General features: G+C 43.3%; 2 protein-coding genes across 7 annotated transcripts in view; one reads left to right on the forward strand and one right to left on the reverse strand.

Moving 5' to 3' along the window:
* The window catches only part of LAS1L (LAS1 like ribosome biogenesis factor), a 92,164-nt gene extending 80,239 nt beyond the window's left edge, over window positions 1–11,925 (forward strand). For both annotated transcript variants that reach the window (XM_065557240.1, XM_065557241.1), the window contains exon 13: window positions 11,331–11,925. In XM_065557240.1, the coding sequence (XP_065413312.1) occupies window positions 11,331–11,370 (40 nt within the window). In that variant the 3' untranslated portion in view covers window positions 11,371–11,925. The remainder of the gene's footprint in view (window positions 1–11,330) is intronic.
* Window positions 1–22,149, reverse strand: part of ZC3H12B (zinc finger CCCH-type containing 12B) — an 85,491-nt gene that overhangs the window by 20,758 nt on the left and 42,584 nt on the right. The window contains exon 1 of one of the 5 annotated variants that reach the window (XM_065557239.1): window positions 5,387–5,496. The exons of the other annotated variants lie outside the window; for them this stretch is intronic. The gene's annotated coding sequence lies outside the window, so the exon portion shown is untranslated. Of the gene's footprint in view, window positions 1–5,386; window positions 5,497–22,149 lie in introns of those variants that run through there. 5 annotated transcript variants of the gene reach the window in all.

A 22,149-nucleotide genomic window follows, 5' to 3' on the forward strand; every position in this document is an offset into this window, starting at 1 on the left:
ATTTACACTGGCTACTGACCATCTCCACAAAGATCAGCAGAAAACAGTTCATGGAACACATTTTGGTAAGAAATTTTTTCAGTCCAAAACTTCAGTTCTAATCACTAAAGCACCATAAGCATTTATAAGGCCACACTGTCCTTTACAATAAGTCTCCTTTACACCATTTTGGCAATGTAAAGAAGCCTTAAAATTTTTACACCTGTTTTATACTCCCGGGGGAATTCACTAAGAAAAATGGGAACAATTCACTAAGCAGGCCGGCTGCTACATTCTCCTCTGCCTGAGGGAACAGAGCATGCCCCATGCCTACCTCTTCAGAAATACCCCAAAGCCCTGCCCCTCCACACTGAGCGTGCTGCAATAACAAGTGGGACAGAGTGTCTCTCTCTCTCTCTCTCACACATACACACGACTACCCAGAGCCCCCCCACTCAGGCGATGATTTATGTCTCTACCAGCTGCTTTGGGTGCCCAAACCGAACTGTCTGCACTGCCAGGGAGTGGGCACATGACCGTTCTTGCAGCTTCCCTTTGCTTCCCTGTCAGAAGTCATTGACGCAGAATTCCCCCAGGAGTAAACTTTAATGTTCTTAGGTTTTTAAGGAATTCTCAAGGAAAAATTTATTCCATAATTCAAAACTGCATGGCTATACACCAACACCAGTAAGTGTCCTAGAAACACTGAGAGGGAAAACATTAAGAAGAATTGTTAGGGTTACAAAGCTAGCTCCACCTCTGACCTCTTCTCTGGCATCTCTCAGAACAACCACTTAAGTCTTAGGCCTCATGCCTTTACCTCCCTAAGGTGCAATCACACGATTCTCTAGCTCTTAGACAGGGTCCTGGTCTACAGCACCATGGTTCCCCAGCAGGCCCAACCAGATTTTCCATTTGGGAGCTTAGCAGCCAATGAATTACAGTGACCCAAAACAGCCTTCTTCAAATGGTCTATTGCAGGGATCGACAACCTTTCAGAAGTGGTGTGCCGAGTCTTCATTTATTCACTCTAATTTAAGGTTTCGCGTGTCAGTAATACATTTTAACGTTTTTAGAAAGTCTCTTTCTATAAGTCTATAATATATAACTAAACTATTGTTGTATGTAAAGTAAATAAGGTTTTTAAAATGTTTAAGAAGCTTTATTTAAAATTAAATTAAAATGCAGAGCCCACCGGACTGGTGGCCAGGACCCAAGCAGTGTGAGTGCCACTGAAAATCAGCTCACGTGCCGCCTTCGGCACACGTGTCATAGGTTGCCTAACCCTGGTCTATTGTTTAATCTTAACAGTAGGAACAAAAGAACAAATAACATAAGTGCGGAGAATGAGGCAGTTATGTGTAGTATTATTTACAAATATAATCTCTTTTGGGCTACCTGTAAAATATTCTCCAGTCTGAATAATCAAAGGGGTTAAAGGAACCAAGCAGGGAACGCAAAACAATGACGCAGATAAGAGTCCTGAAGAAACAATAGGGAAGCTGTTTACTGGGGAATAATGCCTAGCTGGCTGTATCCATGTTAAGGATAGTTTTACTCTTCCCAAGTCTGAGACCAGGTCTACTCTGAAAAGTTAAGTCAACTCAGCTACATTGCTCAGGGTTGTGAAAAATCCACACCCGAGTGATGTAAGTAAGCCAACCTAGCCCCCCACTGTAGCCAGTGCTAAGCTGATAGACGAATTCTTCTTTTGATCTAGCTACTTCCTCTCAGGGAGGTGGATAACTACAGTGACAGGAGAGCCCCTCCTGTTGCTGTAGTGATTGTCTACACTGAAGCGCTACAGTACCACAACTACAGCACTGCACCTGTGCCACTATATCATTTCAAGTGAGGACTAGCCCTAAACCTATGTTCAAAGGGAACCCTAAATCTTAATATGCTGGGTCAGGAAGCAGGTTGTCTGCCCACTGATGCCAAGGAACACATAGAGACAACATGTGTCCTGTAAGCAGGACAGTCTGCTTCTCCCAGCGAGAGATGAGGGGTTACCTTGTCTAAGGGGAACTTACAAATACCTGCAAGGAAAGATTAAGGTATAGATAAGGTGAAATCAGCATGTAGGACTCTCTGAGTAGTGCTGTTTCTGTGTTACTGCAAACATAAACTGAAGGGAAACTCTTACAGGGCCTGTTGTGTTAACATGGTTGGGAAATGGGGGCCGCAGCCCAGAGATCCAGTCTAAAGTGGCTGGAGTACATGGTTCCACCCAAAGTAAGGTGCAGGAAGCCAGGTCTGTAATATGAGGGGTGCACCGAATAGGGATAAAAAGGGGCCTAAGATATGGTGTGCCCTGTAACCATAACAATAAGAGAAAAGAATTTGTAAAAGAACAAAAAGGTCTGCACACATCTACCTTACTTCCTAGGCAGGCCTATCTTCCCTCGCATCCCAAACCTCTGGGGACCTGAGTCTCAGTCTGTTCCCCAAAAGTAACTACCCCAGAGAGAGAGAGAGAGAGAGAGAGAGAGAGAGAGAGAGATCCTTTTTTATCCTGCCAGTTCTTTATTCTCTCTTCCTGTGCTATTTTAAGCCCAGTTAGTCCAAAACCAGTTTGGTGGGTTCTGCAGGAGGCCAAATCAATCTCCTCCAGGCAAATGCCCTCCCCCATTGTCTGGTAATAACCCCTAAGTGTTTGTTGAGGAAGGTCATAACTTGCATCGTCATTTTTACATTCCTGCTTATTTTTCCAACAGCTTGCTATTAAACTAAACCAATATATTCACAGTAAACCCCTTACAACAGATAAACATATTGTACTCAAAAATTATTACAAAGCAACTCCAAATCAGTCACACGAAGTATCCAAATATTTTCATAACCTTTAGTTTCCTTATTCCTTGGAAAATTTAAATTACAAGCTTTCCTTATAAAACGATTTCCTCCCTCCACCATGCGTGCATAGTGATGTGCTCTTGTAGGGTTCCACATGAACAACAGGAATCTGCATTTTAAAAGAGCTTTAAAGCATGTCTTGACAGAATAGTTACACATTTAAAGAATTACTTGAACTTTGCAAACTTAGAGAAAAAAACTAAAAAGAGGCTAAATTTTGAGCCAATCAATCTAGAAATGAGGGTTTGATTTGAATTGTTAAATGATAAATAAGAATCACATCCTAAGTATACAGCTACCTCAATATAACACGACCCGATAGAACACAAATTCGGATATAACGCAGTAAAGCAGTGCTCCGGGAGAGTGGGGCTGCGCACTCCGGTGGATCAAAGCAAGTTCAATATAACGCGGTTTCACCTATAACGCGGTAAGATCTTTTGGCTCCCGAGGACAGCGTTATATCGAGGTAGAGGTGTACTATAAGTTACTGGAGAAACTTACCCTCATTTATTTATTTTTATATAGATATATATATATAGATATATCAATCACACAAATTTCCATTCCAAACAAAGGAGTATTTCAATGTTTTGTTACTTAGGTTTTTAGAAACACACACTTGTTGTTTATTAACATCATACACTCAAGGCATATCCCCAACCTTGTGTGTACACAGTTACTTCATTATAGAAACTCCTTAGGTTCAGCAAAGATCATTTCCTCTGATATACTTGCAGTAAACTACTGTGTCAGGTATTTAATAGCTACTTTCCAATATACAATATGGGTACTATCATCCAGCTTTCTACCTGGGGCAGGAGTTTAACTGGGGCTCAAATATCCCATCTCAGTCTACCCAGACCTGAAGTAAAGGACATACCAAAAAATAACAGCGTAGAAAGATTAAAGAGATATGTTATCATGGGCCATATCATTAGCTGATGTAAATCAGTGTAACTCCACTAACGTCAATGGAGCTATACCTATTTACACCAGCTAACAATATGGCCCAATGTCTTCAGCAAAGAACAACATTTCTCAAGTTTAAGCTTTGTATTTCTGATGTAAATTATGTGGCCCAAAATGAGAAGCAGTAGAATAGTACAGATCCAAGTTTTAAAATCTTTCCAACTCATTCCCTTCCCAAGTATTTTTAAAATAAGTATTTTTCTGCATCTTTACTCGATTACATAAATTGAAATGTCACTTTTTTTTTGCTATTTAATGGTATCATGCCTAATTTCTGGATCCCTGGAAAATAACCCTAATCCTTTCACCGGTGTGAAACTGGTCATAAGTGAGTAGGCAGAAGTTCATGAGCTTGGAAGCAGTCTTAAAAGTTTAAGGTTTTGATGTGGAAGCATACAAGTTAAAAATCATTAACCACCAAATAAAGAAATTTCATTTAAACAAGTATTTTAAGGAATTTGTTTAAACCAAGTATTAGAGGCTTAACCTAATTAAATTCTATGAGAAACATTTATGCAATATTTTAAACCACTAGAAACAGCGTCCTTTTCCTTAACCCCCATACAGGGTATGTCTATACTACAGCTGGGAGTGTGCTTCCCAACGTGGGCACAAAGACATGCACTAGCTCTGCTCAAGCGAGACCACAAAAAATAGTAGGTTGGCCACAGTGGCAGCTCAGGAGACCCACCTGAGTACATACCCAGGGGGGTGGTAAGGATTGTACTCTGGCAGCTAGCTTTGACTGTTACCTGTGCCACTGTGGCCACACTGTTATTTTTAACACACTAAAAATAGCTGTGCTGGTGTGTGGCTGTGAAGCACCCTCCCAGCTTCAGTGGCTTCTACTTAAAAAACAATATAACAAAAACCCAGTAATATAAAATGTATAGCTATACTCTGTAAAAATATGATCCCTGAATAAAAAAGGAGCACCTTCCTTGCTTATTATTTTTCTCTCTGCTATTACTATCTTGTAAAGTGAGCAGCCCAAAGACAAGAGTTTCTGTCTCTATTCACAAATTCTAGGCTTACCAAAACATAGCAGTCATTGTAAGGATGACGTTTTACACAGCATAACTAGAACTGAAAGCAACTGGATTTACTCCAAATTTAGAACCAGGTTTAAAATAGTAATGAAATGCCTGTGAGAATTGTACTACTCCCTACTTCCACATTTAGACTTAAAAAAAAAATAAAAATGCCAACTTAACTGCACAGGTCAAGTTTGCTCTCAAAAGATATTTTTTACTACTAATAAAGTACTACCCATATGTAAATGTCATTGCGCTCTCTCTCTGTCTCACACACACAAAACATGCTTTCATATCTTTCATTCATTCATATTTTCCTGATTCCACAATATCCTTAACTTTATGCTTTTTAACACCAACATACTTAACCTACCACAAATAAATCGCACATGTTTCTCTAGAGATGAGATATTGTTTTAATTAACTAAAACAATATATTGAAAACAGAAAGCCAGGTTGGCCTGAATTCAAAACTGATTTAAAAACATATCAACTAGACAGTCCACTTTAAAAACAAACATGGCCACTGCTGCTAGCATACTCACTTCTGTTGTGCCTCTAAAGAAAGCAGCTCAGTTGTAATCCCTGTTGGCAAGATGTATTGTATATTCACAAGGATTGCTTTCTGCCAGACTAAGTATGTCAAGGTTTCCTAGTCTTTGGCCACTGGTGGATGTGTTATGAAAGCTCCTTCTACTAAAACCCGCCCACTTCCGTGACTCACCCAGGAGTTTCTTGTCTTTATTTTTTTTTTTGTCAACTCTTGGTGGAAAACTGTTAACTAGGGGAATTCAGCTGTGTCATTCCTCTTACATGGCAACAGAAAATGTACTGTCTATGACCTAATGATCACTATTATCTTTGAATGAATAATTATGAAGTAGTAATTATAAATTTGTTTTAAAATAGCTCCAGTTAACTTCCAACTAATTTAAAACTAAATCACATTACAGAATTCTCTCTCCTTGATAAGTCATGGATTCAGTGACAGAGAAAACACTACAGTGGAAGAGGTTCTGTTTGTCCCCCACTAGCCCTCCTCCTCAGTTTCTACCAAGCCATAACCAGCACCAGTAGGACCCATTACATATCTTCCATCTCTCTTGGCATAAATTCACAATTAATCCTGACAAGATGACTTATTACCAAGTAGTGTGCCAAGCACTGGGCATCTCCAGAAGGGTGTGTACAAAGGAATTCTTCCACTTCCGAAGCCCACAAAACAGTTGCAGAACCTTTTCACAGTGACTACTTCAGCCTAATGGCTCTAGATAACTCTCTATGCCACAAATTCCCACTACTGCCAGGAGAAAATCAAAAGATCTTTGTGGCAGCAGATCCCCTAGTTTTTTCTCTGCTGTATCTGAACACAGGGATTCCTCTATGGAGCTAGACTCAGCCTGTCCAGAGAGAGATCTCTCGCTGCAGTGGCCTCCACGTCCCACCCAACCTACCCATTTGTACAGCAGAACTGCACCTACTCCACTGCCACCAGAACCTCCACAGGCTTAGGAACAAATCCAGCCCCACATCTACATGCACAGAGCTGGCTAATTTGGGGGGAACGTAACATGTCTCTACAGTAGCCAGCTAGTCACCCACATTTGGTTCAGCATATTTTCTGTCCTAATAGTCAGGAGAGGAAAGTGATTGTGTAAATACTTTGTTTTCCCAACATTTTATAAGCTTTGTTTGACACACTTTCACTTCGTTGCTCAGTATTAATTCATAATTTGAAGATTTGAGAGAAGAGACTACAGTATAGCCAAAGCAATACTCAGAAAGAGTCCCATCAGCAAAAATGCTGACATCTGATTAAAAACATTAGCAGTTCAAACACATTGATTTCTGCGAGGAAAAACCAGTATATTCCAAAGCTAATGGAAATAGAGAATTACATTAAGTTAGAACTCATTTTTTCATCTAGCATTATTTACAAATCTTGGAAGTTTAACATGCCTGATTCAGAGATGCTAAACTGGAAAAAAAATGCTTCCAGAAATCTTATCCAGCACCCTGTTTCAGCAAAAATGGAGCAAGAACATCTCAGAAAGGCAAAGCAACACTACTATTACAGATCATATGGAAACAGCATCTTCTCACTAGAAGAGACTGGAACTCTATAATAAATAAATGGAATGCTTGGTGACCCAAGATGTGCTGCGATACAAAAGGCTTTTATTTCCTTATGTGGTTTACTAGTATTTACTGTTAACATTAAGCTGTTAAATTATTGCCAAAATCATGTTTAATAGTTTAAGTGAGACTTTATCTAAAAGAATACTTAGTATTTATGAGCTCTGTTTGAATCTTTTTTACTTCAAGAACAGTTCTGAATACTTTCTGCCAAGTCTTTTTTAATCATTCCTACGAAGTACTGAGCCAAAACACTGCAGCACATCTCCTCAGCAACACAGGCTACTGCGAGTATGTCACACCTGTCCTCTGCTCTGGTTTCCCATAGAATTTAGAATCAAGTTCAAGGTCTTGGTCCTTATCTTCAAAGTGCTGCATGGGCTGGGCCCAGGATATCTAAAAGACCATCTAAAGCTCCAGGACAAAGACCATAGTCAACAACTACATTCCTCTGGCAAAATAGAACTCTCAATATCAAGAATAAAGCTTGCCTGTGTGGGAGACAGAACTTTTTCTGGGGACAGTCTGAGACTGTTGAATGAACTCCCCCAAGAACTAAGGGCTGTCACAAACCTTAGCACTTTCTGCTTCAAGTGCAAGGTCCATTTCTTTAACCTTGCCTTTTCTAACACACAGCAACAGGTATCTCTCTCTCTCTCTTTTTTTTTTTTTAAATCTAACAAAACAAGACACTACACAGCAAACACTTCTCCCCCAGGGAGAGGATTAAAGAACAAACACATGAGAGATGCCTAGTCACACTGCACAGATTGATGATGATGAGCACAGTAAAAGAACCTAAACAGAATAGCCAGGTAGAAAAATGCATGTACTTCCTTTAGAGAATCGCTACAAATCAACCTCTCTCTCTCTCTTTCTTTCCCTCTTCCCCACTCTATACAGCTTGGAGGGTGCACTATTATATGTAGTCTGGTGCCTCTCACAATGTGCAAAGTGCTGTCTGAAAAAATAGGAAGATACAATCCCTGTCCCAAAGACCTTACAATCTAAGGGCTTAATTCTCAAAAACACTCAAGCACATGAATAACTTCACTACATATTAAATCCAGGTTAGTAACTTGAAATGTAGACATGAAATGTTGTTTTCTCCTACGGTACTGTACTTATTTTGGGTGGGAAAGTCACATTGACTTTCACTGGGACTTGTGCTCTTAAGTCACATAGGCACTTTTAAAATCCCTACCCTTTATTCCTAATTCTCATAGGCTGTAGTCAATAAATAAATAAAATAAAAACTTGATGGGTTCAGGGGACTGAAAGTGCAATATGGAGCCTTCCACTTTTAGATAATTTTTAATACAAACCATTACTTAGTTTGCCATGCCTGTTCAGTTGTCTGCAAGAGGTGAGTTTATGGTACTTATCCAGTTCCTAGTGACTACATGCCCAATACACAAAAGATATAATCACAATTGGTTTCCTTGTTGGCAATCTGTTCAGATACCCCAATGAATAAAGGGCCAAGGAAAATGATGTACCCTCTAACCCCAAGAACATATTTCCTTTCTCAACACAAAGTCAAAGCTAGGATACATTGACAGGATGGTCAGAAAGAAGCTTGCACTGCTACTGCCCATGCTGCATCTCTCCAGTATTTTTTGCAAACACTAAATGCACTTTAAACGAAGAACAAAATCTAATAAAATCATTAAAATGAAAGGGGGAAAATCCTTTATGTTTTATTTGAGGCAAGTGTTATATAGTGTATATCTTTCTCTGTGGCCATCTTTTATCAATTTAAAATTGTTTTGGAAAGGCTGTTTCTAAAAATATAGATAGAGTATTGAGGATAACCTATTTCCATAAACAATACTGGTCCTTTTCTTGCAGTACTAGTCTAAGTGACAGAATTCCCCTTCTGTTAACTAGAGTGAAAACACTCGTGAATGGAAAGAACAAAACCTTGCTGGTTTAGTCATACATTTCCTGCTTCCCCATGTGACCTGTAAAATGGAATCTTACGTTCAACAGTAAGAAACTTCCACAAGTCTTGAACATTTAACCAAGATCCTGTTTTATTTCTGCTGAAAAATCTTAATTGTTTTACATCCGAGGTATACTTTTAGTGTTTTCAACTTGAGAGACAAATATTTCAGAAAGGTCAAGAGGCCACAATAAATAGCTTTGGGACAGATTCTCTGCTCTGTTCAGCTTCCTTTGTGACACGCAGGTGTTGCACAGGGAGCAAAAACCATCTGCAAATCCCTTGCTGAGATTCCTATCACGCAGGGCCAACATAACTGGCCTCTTTGCCTCCTTCCCTGAAGCCTCTGGTGGAAAGGGAAATGCTGTGGGCAGGATTGGAAAATGTTGTTTTCTGCCTATCCCCAGCTAGCACATAATCCCTACAGGACTGTTCCCAACTGTCACAAGTTAGTGCAGCCCCCAAGCTGCTGTAACATCACCTGGAGCAAAGAATAAGACAGCAGAAACAAAAGCTCTTTGAGATGTGTTGTCCATATGTATTTTATTCCTCTCTCAGTGTATATGTGTCCCATGTGCTGATCAGATCTTCTGGACAGTAATGTCTGTTGGGGCCACGCACGAGCTCTAAGTCTCCTCATACTCCCATATCAAGGGCACAAAGTGTGGAGTGGCTCAACCACCACTCAGATTCTTTGTCAACAAAGACTCCAGATTTTAGAGTACTCTACTAGCAGGGAACACGTGTTTGAGCAACACATTCTGAAGAATTCCAGTTACTGCAAGGTAAGTAAAAAACGGTTACTCACTTTCTCATAACTGTTGTTCTTCGAGATGTGTTGTTCATATCCATTCCAACCAGGTGTGTACGCGCTGCGTGCACGCCAGCTGGAAGATTTTCCCTTAGCAGCATCCATAGGGTCGGCCTGGGCGCTCCCTGGAGTGACGCCTTCATGGTGCCCAATATAGGGCCCTGCCGACCCTCCACCCCCTCAGTTCCTTCTTGCAGGCTACTCCGACAGATGGTGGGTATTGGAATGGACATGAACAACACATCTCGAAGAACAACAGTTATGAGAAAGTGAGTAACCATTTTTTCTTCTTCGAGTGATTGTTCATGTCCATTCCAACCAGGTGACTCAAGCCAAAGCTCAGGAGGTGGGGTCGGAGTTATGCACTGATTGGATCACAGCGTGTTAAAAGGCCCCATCATCTCTGGCCTGTTGTGTAATTGCATAGTGCATCGTGAATGTATGTATTGAGGACCACGTGGCCGCCCTGCAGATTTCCTGGGTGGGGACTTGCACCAGGAACACTGCCGAGGAGGCCTGGGCCCTGGTAGAGTGGGTGGTAATCGGCAGGGCGGGCACCCTTGCCAGGCCGTAACACTCCCGAATGCAGGATGTGATCCACAACGAGATGCATTGAGAAGATACAGGGAGACCTTTCATTCTGTCCACCAGGGCCACAAAGAGTTGGATGGACTTCTGGAACGGCTTAGTCCTCTCTACGTAGAAGACTAGGGCCTTACGTACATCCAGTGAGTGCAGCTTGCGCTCCCTATCGGAGGAGTGTGGCTTAGGATAGAACACTGGGAGGAAGATGTCCTGGCCCATGTGAAACTGGGAGACAACCTTAGGGAGAAAGGCCGGGTGAGGTCTGAGTTGGACCTTGTCCTTATGAAAAACTGTGTAAGGAGGCTCGGATGTGAGGGTCCTGAGCTCCGATACCCATCTAGCCGAGGTAATTGCCACGAGGAACATGACCTTGTACAAGAGATAGAGCAGGGAGCAGGTCGCTAGTGGTTTGAATGGAGGGCCCGTAAGTCTGGAGAGGACCAGATTAAGGTCCCAGGCCGGGACAGGCTGACGCGTCTGCGGGAAGAGCCTGTCTAGGCCCTTGAGGAAACGACTCACTAGTCGTGTGAAGATCGAGAAGCCGTCTGTGCCCGGATGGAAGTCGGAGAGGGCGGCTAAGTGGAAGTTATCGATGACAGGGACAGGTATTGTTTTAGGTGAAAGAGGTAGTCCAGTATGAACGGTATGGGGGTGGGCAACAACAACTGACTGCGTTGCTCCACCCAGATGGAGAACCTCTTCCACTTGGCAAGGTACCTTGCCCTGGTGAAGAGCTTTCTACTACCAAGAAGGACTTGTCTGACTTGATACGAGCATGACAGCTCCGTGGTGTTTAGCCATGGAGCATCCAGCCGAATTCTGTTGCCTGGCACTGCGTGAGTGATCTCTCACACCAAACCGGCAGGCCCTCAATATAAGAGGCAAAATGCGACCTTGTAACGAAAGCACATGTGCTATGTAATGTGAACAGCAAGGTTTAATGTGAAAGAGTCTACCCATTGTTCTCTAAAATGTGTCTTTTTAACTACCACTCTCCCTTTTCCTCCACCAGCTGCAAATGTTTCGCCTTCGCAGAGGCTGGCAAAGATTAGAAGGTGAAAAAAACACACTCGGGATGAAATGTTCTCTGAGCTCCTGCTGTCCTCCCACACTGACAGAGCACAGCAGAATGCGTGGAGGCAGACAATGTCAGAGTGCAGGAAAGCACAATATGAACGCGAGGAGAGGCGGCAGGCTGAAAAGAGTAAGTGGCGGGCTGAAGATGATAGGTGGCATCAGCTTGCTGACAGAAGGCAGGAGTCAATGCTCAGGCTGCTGGAGGATCAAACTCTCATGCTCCAGTGTATGGTTGAGCTACAGGAAAGGCAGCAGGAGCACAGATTGCCGCTACAGCCCCTGTGTAACCAACAGCCCTCCTCCCAAAGTTCCATAGCCTCCTCACCCAGACGCCCAAGAACGCGGTGGGGGGGCCTCCGGCCACCCAGCCATTCCACCCCAGAATATTGCCCAGCAACAGAAGGCTGGCCTTCAATAAGTTTTAAAGTGCAGTGTGGTCTTGTCCTTCCCGCCTCCTCCACCCCTCCCAGGCTACCTTGGTAGTTATCCCCCTATTTGTGTGATGAATTAATAAAGAATGCATGAATGTGAAGCAACAATGACTTTATTGCCTCTGCAAGTGGTGATCAAAGGGGGAGGGGAGGGTGGCTAGCTTACAGGGAAGTAGAATGAACCAAGTGGGGGGTTTCATCAAGGAAAAACAAACAGAACTTTCCCACCATAGCCTGGCCAGTCATTAAACTGGGTTTCAAAGCTTCTCTGACACGCACCGTGCCGTCCTGTACTCTTCTAACCGCCCTGGTGTCTGGCTGCGCATAATCAGTGACCAGGCGATTTGCCTCAACCTCCCACCCTGCCATAAACGTCTCCCGCTTACTCTCACAGATATTGTAGAGCGCACTGCAAGCAGTAACAACAATGGGAATATTGGTTTCGCTGAGGTCTATCCGAGTCTAAAAGCGTGCTGGTGCAGTTTACTAACATCCAAATGCACATCTACCACCATTCTGCACTTGCTCAGCCTGTAGTTGAACAGTTCCTGACTACTGTCCAGGCTGCCTGTGTATGGCTTCATGAGCCATTGGAGCAAGGGATAGGCTGGGTCCCCAAGGATAAGTATTGGCATTTCAACATCCCCAACTGTTATTTTCTGGTCTGGGAAGAAAGGCCCTTCCTGCAGCTTTTGAAATAGACCAGAGTTCCTGAAGACGCGAGCGTCATGTACCTTTCCCGGCCACCCCACGTTGATGTTGGTGAAACGTCCCTTGTGATCCACCAGTGCTTGCAGCAGCATTGAAAAGTACCCCTTTTGGTTGATGTACTCGCTGGCTTGGTGCTCCAGTGACAAGATAGGGATATGGGTTCCGTCTATTGCCCCACCACAGTTAGGGAATCCCATTTCAGCAAAGCCATGCACTATGACCTGCACATTTCCCAGAGTCACTATCCTTGATATCAGCAGCTCTTTGATTGCATTGGCTACTTGGATCACAGCAGCCCCCACAGTAGATTTGCCCACTCCAAATTGATGCCCTACTGACCGGTAGCTGTCTGGCGTTGCACGCTTCCACAGGGCTATCGCCACTCACTTCTCAACTGTGAGGGCTGCTCTCATCTTGGTATTCTGGCGCTTCAGGGCAGGGGAAAGCAAGTCACAAAGTTCCATGAAGTGCCCTTATGCATGCGAAAGTTTCGCAGCCACTGGGAATCGTCCCAGACCTGCAACACTATGCGGTCCCACCAGTCTGTGCTTGTTTCCCGGGCCCAGAATCGGTGTTCCACGGCAATAAACATGCCCCATTAACACCATGATGTGCACACTGCCGGGGCCCATACTTTGTGAGAAGTCTATGTCCATGTCTATGTCCTCGTCACTCTTGTCACCATGCTGCCATCCCCTCCTCACCTGGTTTTGCTTTGGCAGGTTCTGGTTCTGCATATACTCCAGGATAATGCGTGTGGTGTTTGCAGTGCTCATAATTGCTGCAGTGATCTGAGCGGGTTCCATGATCCCAGTGCTATGGCGTCTGGGCTGAAAAAAGGCGCGAAACGATTGTCTGCCGTTGCTCTGATGGAGGGAGGGGCGACTGACGACATGGCTCACAGGAATTAAAATCAACAAAGGGGCTGGCTTTGCATCAAGAAGAAACACAAACAACTGTCACCCAGAATGGCCCCCTCAAGGATTGAACTCAAAACCCTGGGTTTAGGAGGCCATTGATTTCATGGAGGGAGGGAGGGTGGAAGGGAGGAAGAAAATGAATACAAAACAAATCAGGTCTATTTCTTGTTTTGATCTATTCCATCTATCTTTTACATCTTAGGCTGGCAGCAGATGGTGCAGTACGACTGCTAACCAACATCATCTCCTGGGTGCTCAGCAGAAGATGCTGCATTACGACTGCTAGCCATCGTCATCTCCTGGGTGCTCAGCAGAAGATGGGAATGACCTGGCAGAGTCACTCCCATGACTGTCCAGGCTGCCCTTTTAGGTCGGCTAAAAGAGCACCCAGGAATATGACGACGACGGCTACCAGTCGTAATGCACCGTCTGCTGCCAAAAGGCAATGAGCTGCTGCTGTGTAGCAACGCAGTCCCACGTCTGCCAGCACCCAGGAGACGTATGTGATGGTGAGCTGAGCGGGCTCCATGCTTGCCGTGGTATGGCGTCTGCACAGGCAACCCAGGAAAAAAGGCACGAAACGATTGTCTACCGTAGCTTTCGGGGGGGGAGGGCTGACGATATGTACCCAGAATCACCCACGACACTGTTTTTGCCCCATTAGGCATTGGGATCTCAACCCAGAATTCCAATGGGCGGCGGAGACTGCGGGAACTGTGGGATAGCTACCCACAGCTACCCACAGTGCAATGCTCCAGAAGTCGACGCTAGCCTCGGTATTGTGGACGCAGTCCGCCAACTTAATGCACTTAGAGCATTTTGTGTGGGGACACACACAATCAACTGTATAAAAACGATTTCTAAAAAACCAACCTCTATAAATTCAACCTGATTTCATAGTGTAGACATACCCTCACTTGAGAGAGATCTCTGCCAGAATTTCCATGAACTTTCACTCCTCTCCCTTATTAGAGATTTTCTGTATCAATACTTCTGAAAAAGGTTCTGAAAAATAAATTATCATTTATTTAAAAGGAATTTAAAATTATTTCTGCTAGAATTATCAAAATTCAGTTGAAGTACAATATATTGGCTCAAATTAAAAGAAGTAAAATAGAAGCTGTGTAATTGACAAGCACTTAACTCAAACAAATCTGCTTGTTCAGGTGAAGACCACAGTCCCTATACTAATTACCACAGCATTTGTAATAAATGTCTGCAAGTGTTATACACAAATACAAAATGTATCACATCTGCACACAAATTACAGTCGTAAATGATAATAAAAAATGTACATAGCACATGTACAGCAATAGCATATTATTCCAAGAATGTGGCACAGTTTCTCTCCAATGTACCATTTGTAAAAGTTGATTTTTATAGCTTTGAAGTCCCTCATGACAGCATCTAAAAATTATGTTGTCGAGTCAAATTCATCTGGAATTTGGTCCCTCCCTCTTGTTTTTTTAAATGTTTGTGTCATTTGAAATAAATAAATAAAAGGACAGCGACACAGAGAAAGGGGAAATACATAGGCCAGAGCAGTGGATAAAGATGGGCAAAGAATGGAAACAAAATATTTTTTTCAGAAGCATCAGCAAAATCCATTAAACTATTTGACCAGCTCTAGTGGTGGCTTAATACCAAGAAAAATAACCACTTCAAATCAGGGATGTCACAAAGCTATTTTTTTGCTATTTGATCAAACAGCAACTAGTAACTATTTCTATTCGTTAGATACTAAATATAAATAAATACATGATCTAATGAGATTTCACCGAGCAATAATATGCCAGACTGATATCCTGGATATTTCTCTCTCACTCACACACACCGCACACATACATGCATGGTCACCAGAGCCCAAAATGCTTCCAACAGAGATTATCCATAGAGGGAGTAGTAACCCACTACGATGTTGAGAATTTGAAATTCAAACTAATTTTCTGAGTTTATGATTTTTGATGTGGGATATGCACTTGGTCTAGTTTCCATCAGCAGAAATGGGAATGTAATTTGGATTAATGTATTTTGAATAAATTACAGTACAGATTCAGTCAAATCCTTCCAAATTGCCTTGATTTTCACATAATTAAGCAATACATCTTGATACATGGTTCATCATCAGTCCAGTATGAAACAGAAGGTTATTTAAGTTATGGCAAAGCCAAGGAAGCCTGAATCAATGTTTACTCTGTTGAACGTCTTCTCAAGCTATAAATTTCAAATCCAGAAATGAGTCATTTCCTCAGCATTCTCAAATGCCAAATAATGCAACATACCTTTAACTAGAGTTCACAATCTCAGGGGAATTGTTGAATCATCAGCTGCTAAAAGGGTCATATAACAGCAAGGTCAAGGAATGCTTTCTTTCACATTTGGCTAGTAGATAGAAACCAGTTGCTGACCTTGCTACCACAATCCATCCCTTTGTCAGCTAAAGTATGTGAGCATAAGTTTTAAATTAACCTAGAAACTTAACAAGGTGAAGGTAGCAGCATCTTGTTTTTTAAAGGTATGCCTACACTTGGAGCTGGAGGTATAATTCCCAGCTCAAGGAAATGTATTCAGGTTAGCTCTGCTTGATCTAGTGCACTAAAAACACGAGTGTCTTGGCAGCATAGGCAGAAGGAAGGGCTAGCCACACCAAATACATACCCATCCAAGATCATGGGCACATACTTGATGCGGCTAGCCCACCCTACCCCTTGCACTGCCACAACTACCCTCTATTGTTAGTGAGCTAGCTTGAGCATGTCTCCTCGAGCTGGGACTAACTCCTCCAGCTCCAACTGTAGACATACCCTACGTCAGAGGTCCCCAAACTGTGGGGCACGCCCCATTAGGGAGGCACAGAGGGGCCCAGGCCAACCCCCATGGGGGGGTGGGGAGGAAGCCCCACCCAGCCCCACCCCACCCCAAGCTCTGTTCTGGCTCAGCCCCGAGTCACAGCCCCCAGCCCCACACCTGGCCCTGTTCCCACTCCTGGCCCTGCCCCGGCCCCCAGCCTTGGCCCCTGGCTGTGGCTCCATTCCCAGCCCCAGCCCTAGACCCACCCCCAGCTGCATCCCCAGCCTCGGTCCCATTACCCTTTGTCTGCATCCACTCCAACCCCACCTCGGGAGCTGCGGGCCCACTCCCAGCCCTGCGACCCTGAAAAATTTGGGGACCACTGCCCTAAGTGGTGTATCCTAGCAGAAACACGTGACACCAGTGCACTGGATACCTATTGGTTTTTAGGAGGAATTTAAATTTTTGGTTTTGACCTATAAAGCCTTAAACAGCTTGGGCCCTTCTACATGAGACACCATATAATGTCCAAAGGTCAGGTGGGTCAAAGGGCAGTCAAGATCAGTGGTCAGAGTTCACACAAGCGGTCCAATAGGCAGGTGATCTAATCTAAGGGAAATGTACAGCAAGATAGCTTGCAGGGTCAGGTGGGGTAGAGTCAAGCAGGGTCCAAGTAAAAAAGTAGTGGGCAATGGTCTGTTGCTTAGACAAGACCAGAAAAGAAGCAGGAAGTTTATATATGGTCACCAATCAATCAGGGTCAATATCATGTGGTCAATCAGGTAGGAGATTTTCAGAACCCTAGAAGCTGGCACACTCACATCTGTGAATTCCTTGATAATTGGATGAGTCAGCATGGCATGATGCCCAAAGCTGCTTTCCAAGAGCCCACTGGGCCTGGGTTCAAGACCAATGTTTGAGACCAAATACTGACATATCATTTCTCTCTGTGTACTATACAGCCACAGCTGTAGTCATTTACAGCCACCTCAAATCAAGGCTACATTAAGGTCCTTGTTCAAATCATGGATGGGACCCACGTCATTGTGTGTTTAGGGCACCAGATTGCCTTAATCCAACTCCAAAAGAGGGGAGTGGCACTAGACTGCTCTCCATGAGATTTTATCAGCTTTAGAACCTATGCCCCCACCCCTTGCTGCATCTGAAATAGTATGGGCACCTTCAGGGCACTCTGGAAGGCCTATCCATTTACTCATGCTTTGGGAGAGGGGCTCTTGACAAAGGCTGATGTTTGTGGAGGAGGGAAATCTGTTTTGGGCTGCTACTGGTTTTAGGTTGATTTTATTATTATTATTTGTGTAAAAGGCACACAGAGCAGTAGACAGAAGTTGTAACTGAGGAGTGTTAATAAGAGTCTGAACTTTACAGTTACAAAACATCCTCTGTATCTCTTCATAGAAAGTTAAACAAACAAATAATGAAGGATTTAGTCAGCCATACTGGTCTTTTTATTATTGCTGTCTAGATAAAGAAATTCAAAATTTCAAATTAGAAAACAGCCAGAAGGGATATAAGCCAAGTGTAAAATTAGGTTTCTATTTAAATATTCTGTGGAAAAGTGGGAAGCGGAAAAGAAAAAAGGCAGAGAGAGAAGTATGATTATGCTTAAGTGCTGGGAAATTTCTCTTTTTTAAATGTTTGTTTTCCAACTTTACATATTGATGTTGCACAAGTGTTTTGAAAATATGAAACTGAATAACTATGTGGAGAGTAAAAACAAATACATTTTTTCCTTAAGATATGTTTAGAGAAATGCATAAATATTCACTATCTGCCTAATTTTGACACTGATACTGACTGTGGCTGTGTATAGCAAATTACACAGGGAAAACATTAAACTGGCTGTACATTAAGTGTGGTCAAATGCACAGCTAAGCAAATAAATCGGAAAAAAAAAAACAGGAAAAGTATTTCCCCTGTAATATCTTTTATTTATAGTCACTTTAGTTGTCTCTTATAACAGAAATAGTAGGATTTTCAAGCTGCAGATGATCATGATTAAAGGAAGTTTTCCTCCCCACATGAGATTTAAGGCTTGAAACACCCACTTGCCAGGAGCAAACAGGAATCTCTCTCTGGTGGAGGTGGGAGGAGGCTAATGGTAAAATTTACATGGCTCAGGAGCCTAAGTCCCATTTTCAAACTCACCCTAGGCCCGTCTACAATACAGCTGGAACCACTCAGCTATACCAGTATAATTAAAGCAATACAATCCCCCTAGTGTGGGCATAGTTATATATTCATGTAAAAGTGCTTATACTGGTATAGCTTATTCCCAAACAAGAAGGGGCATTAGTATACCAGTATAAGTCACCTATATAATGGTATAATTGCATTCACACTATGGCTTTTACTAGTATGACTGTTTCATTTTTTGCTAAAATAACACCCCTTACCAAACTGGTTATACCAGTAAATCTAACTGTAGACCAGGCCTTAGACTCCCAAGTGCCTAAATTACTTTTAAAAGCAGGACTTAGGTTCTTAAGTCCTGTTGGCACTTTTGAAAAATATTACCCTAAACCTTCCATTTCTGTACGATGCAGACTTAATGTATTTATTAAAAAGTTGTTAGATCCTGTGTGTAACAGGGCATCGCTGACCCTCCCTCAGTTCTACCCCTGCTGCGCTTACACACCAGCCAGAGACCTCTGTGTTGGTGCAATAACCCATGCTCTTTATTTACAGCATCCTTTCCCACTTCTACTACAACCAGCTTCAATATTACAACCTCTAGCTCCTGCAGCCAGCAGAGAAGAGCTCCCGCTCACTATAATTCTCTGGCTCCTCCCTTTCCTTCTACCCCTGGCTTCTTTCCTTCCAGCCTTTATGTGTCCCCGGCTAACGGCCGGCAGCTGTTCCCTGTTTGCCAATCAGGCCTGGGTTTACTCAGTCAGCTCCAATTTCCCTTTCTTGATTGGAGCTAGCCTGACAGAGGTCTGGCTCAGTTTTCCTGAGCCAGCCAGCATGATAATTTTGAAGAGAACCTTTCAAATGTGACTCAATCCTATGTTTTCTTCCTAAGGCTGTAAAGAGCGCCTCTGCTGTCCATAGGTTCCCCAATGTGTAACCAATTGTCTTGTCAGTTTTTATAGCTGACATTCAGAATCTTGTGGGTAACCAGTGAAAATGACAAAATAAAAAAAACATCACATTAATTTTACTCTGCTGTTGTTTCTTGGGAAAACTAAGAACATACCAGAGGCAGGCACTGGTTCTTTGCTCAGTATCAGTCACGAGCATGGATTCTAACTTTAAGAGGCTCCATCACAAATGGACACGGATGTGGATCCTTTACATACACAAGGCAGAAGGAGTAGAGTGGCGTATAAAAATTAAAGCTCACCTCACTCTACGAAGGCAGTCTCATCTTCATATGAGAACTAAAAGGAAGCTTCCAAGGAAGGACAAATCTGCACAAGTTCTCTGCCCATTACACTCAAGACCAAATTATCAGAGACAGCTAGTGAAAGCATAGACACAGAAACATATAGCAGAAATCAATAATCTTTTTTCCAGAAAACTATCCCCTAAATGAGGAGTTAAAAATAGCTAATACTCTTTGAACAGACAGGTATTTTGCTAATTGCACATTTCTATTTTTATTTTGTGTGCTGTTTGTAAATTATACATGATTGCATCCTCTTACTGACCTTCTTTAAAGACAAAACAGAACTACAAATCACAAGTTAATGTAACTCTGATTCAACAGTAATTCCTGAACAGGTCAAAATATAGCAGATTTCCACATTATGGAAACTTTCTCAAGGATTAAGTGAACCCAAAGCTCCACTCATTTTCATTAATTCAGAATACTGTTTCCGGCTCCTGAGGTTAATACTGATTTCTGATACCTATGAAATTTGAAAGAGAGACAACTAAGAATGAACAAAATGTTTCAGATAATGTAAGATATCTCTCTCTCAACCTTTTTTTTAAATTTTAAAAAGTTTAATTTTGATCCTGACATGTCATTATTTGTCATAGGCCTCTGCATTTACTGGCTCCGGCTAGGACTATACGTGTAAATACCAGAATACCTGAGAAGTGCTATTCTTGCAGTACTTATGACTAATACAGAAGTAGGCACCAAAAAAATCTTTCAAAAACACCAATAAAAAGCACATGCCTGTGAGCTTTCTAGCTCAGTGGTTCCCAAACTTGTTCCAACGCTTGTGCAGGGAAAGCCCCTGGCAGGCTAGGCCAGTTTGTTTACCTGCCGCATCCGCAGGTTCGGCCGACCGCGGCACCCAGTGGCTGGGGTTCGCTGCTCCAGGCCAATGGGAGCTGCTGGAAGCGGCGCGGGCCGAGGGACATACTGGCCGCCGCTTCCAGCAGCTCCCATTGGCCTGGAGCAGCGAACCGCGGACACTGGGAGCCACGATCGGCCGAACCTGCGGACGCAGCAGGTAAACAAACCAGCCCAGCCCGCCAGGGGCTTTCCCTACACAAGCAGCGGAACGAGTTTGGGAACCACTGTTCTAGCTCAATATTGTATACACAGAAACTAAATTTTTTGAAACTTGGTTACCCAATGTTCAGCACCTAAATTCACATATAGTTACTTAGGTAAGTGACCTGCATTTCAGAAGCACTGAGCACTCAAGAACTCCTACTGGACTGAAATGGGAGGCAGTATGGTCCAGCAGAGAGGGTACTGGATTGAGAAGAAATGGTTACTTACTGTAACTGTGGTTCTTCGAGGTGTGATGAAGACGTGTGTTCCACTTAGCTGCATGCATGTCCAGTGCACCAGCACCAGAGAAATTTGCCTAGCAGTATCCATAGGAGGCACCTCATGGCCGTAGCCCCTTCCCTGGCTACATGAGGGGGCACCACCTTGACCCTCCCTCAGTTCCTTCGCTCCGAATGCCCGGAAATGAGACTCCAATGCAGAGGGAGGGTGGGTCATGGAATACACATCTGAATCACATATTTAAGAACCACAGTTATAATAAGTAACCACTTCAAGTAGATGCAGCCATGTATTTCAAGTAGGTGACTTAAGTAACCAGTCATCCAGATACAGGAAGATGTGAATTCCCTTATTCCGGAGATACACGGTAACAATAACTATGCATTTGGTAAAAACCTGGGAGGCAGAAGAGAAGTCAAATGGAAGCACTGTGTACTGAAAACAGCACTCTGCCACAACAAATCAAAGGAACTTTCTGTGGCTCGGCAAAATCACCACATGAAAATAGGCATCCTGAAGGTCCAGAGCAGAAAACCATCATTCTGAGACAACACAGGGAGAATGGTCAACAGAGTGACCATTTAGAACTTAATGTACTTGATTCATTCGTTGCGGTCATGAAGGTTGAGGTTGAGTACTACCCCTCCCTTGGATTTGGGTACCAGAAAGTACTGGGAGTAGAAGCCATGATCCTTGTGTTCTGGAGTAACCTCCTCCACTGCTCCCAAAGCCATCAGAGAGCGCACCTGCTCGAGGAGCAGTATCCTGTCAGAGGGGTCCCTGAAGAGTGAGGAGGAGGTATGGAAAAGAACTGGATGACACAACCTGATCTCTCGGTGCTTAGGACCCAGCTGTCAGTGATCAAGCCCCAAGCACTGCAAAAGCAGGACAGTCTGTCCCCAAAGGGGGGAGATGAGGAAGTGGAGCAATGACTGGAACAGTGCTCTGGACCAAGGAATCTAAAAGGGCACTTGGGGGATGCCAGGGGAGGGAGTGTGGACTGACTGAATCCCAACCCCGACTGCTTCCTCCTCTGGGATTTATGCCCCTCTATGCAGTAGTCCTGTTGCCTCACAGAGGAAAATGGTTGATCAAATATGCACTGTGGACAGTACTGCTGCTGCTGCACCCTGTAGTGGCACCTATGCACAGCCCAAGGACCACAGGGTAGCCTTGGAGTACGAA

This window comes from Chrysemys picta, chromosome 9 (assembly GCF_011386835.1).
Source record: "Chrysemys picta bellii isolate R12L10 chromosome 9, ASM1138683v2, whole genome shotgun sequence".
NCBI lineage: Eukaryota > Metazoa > Chordata > Testudines > Emydidae > Chrysemys > Chrysemys picta.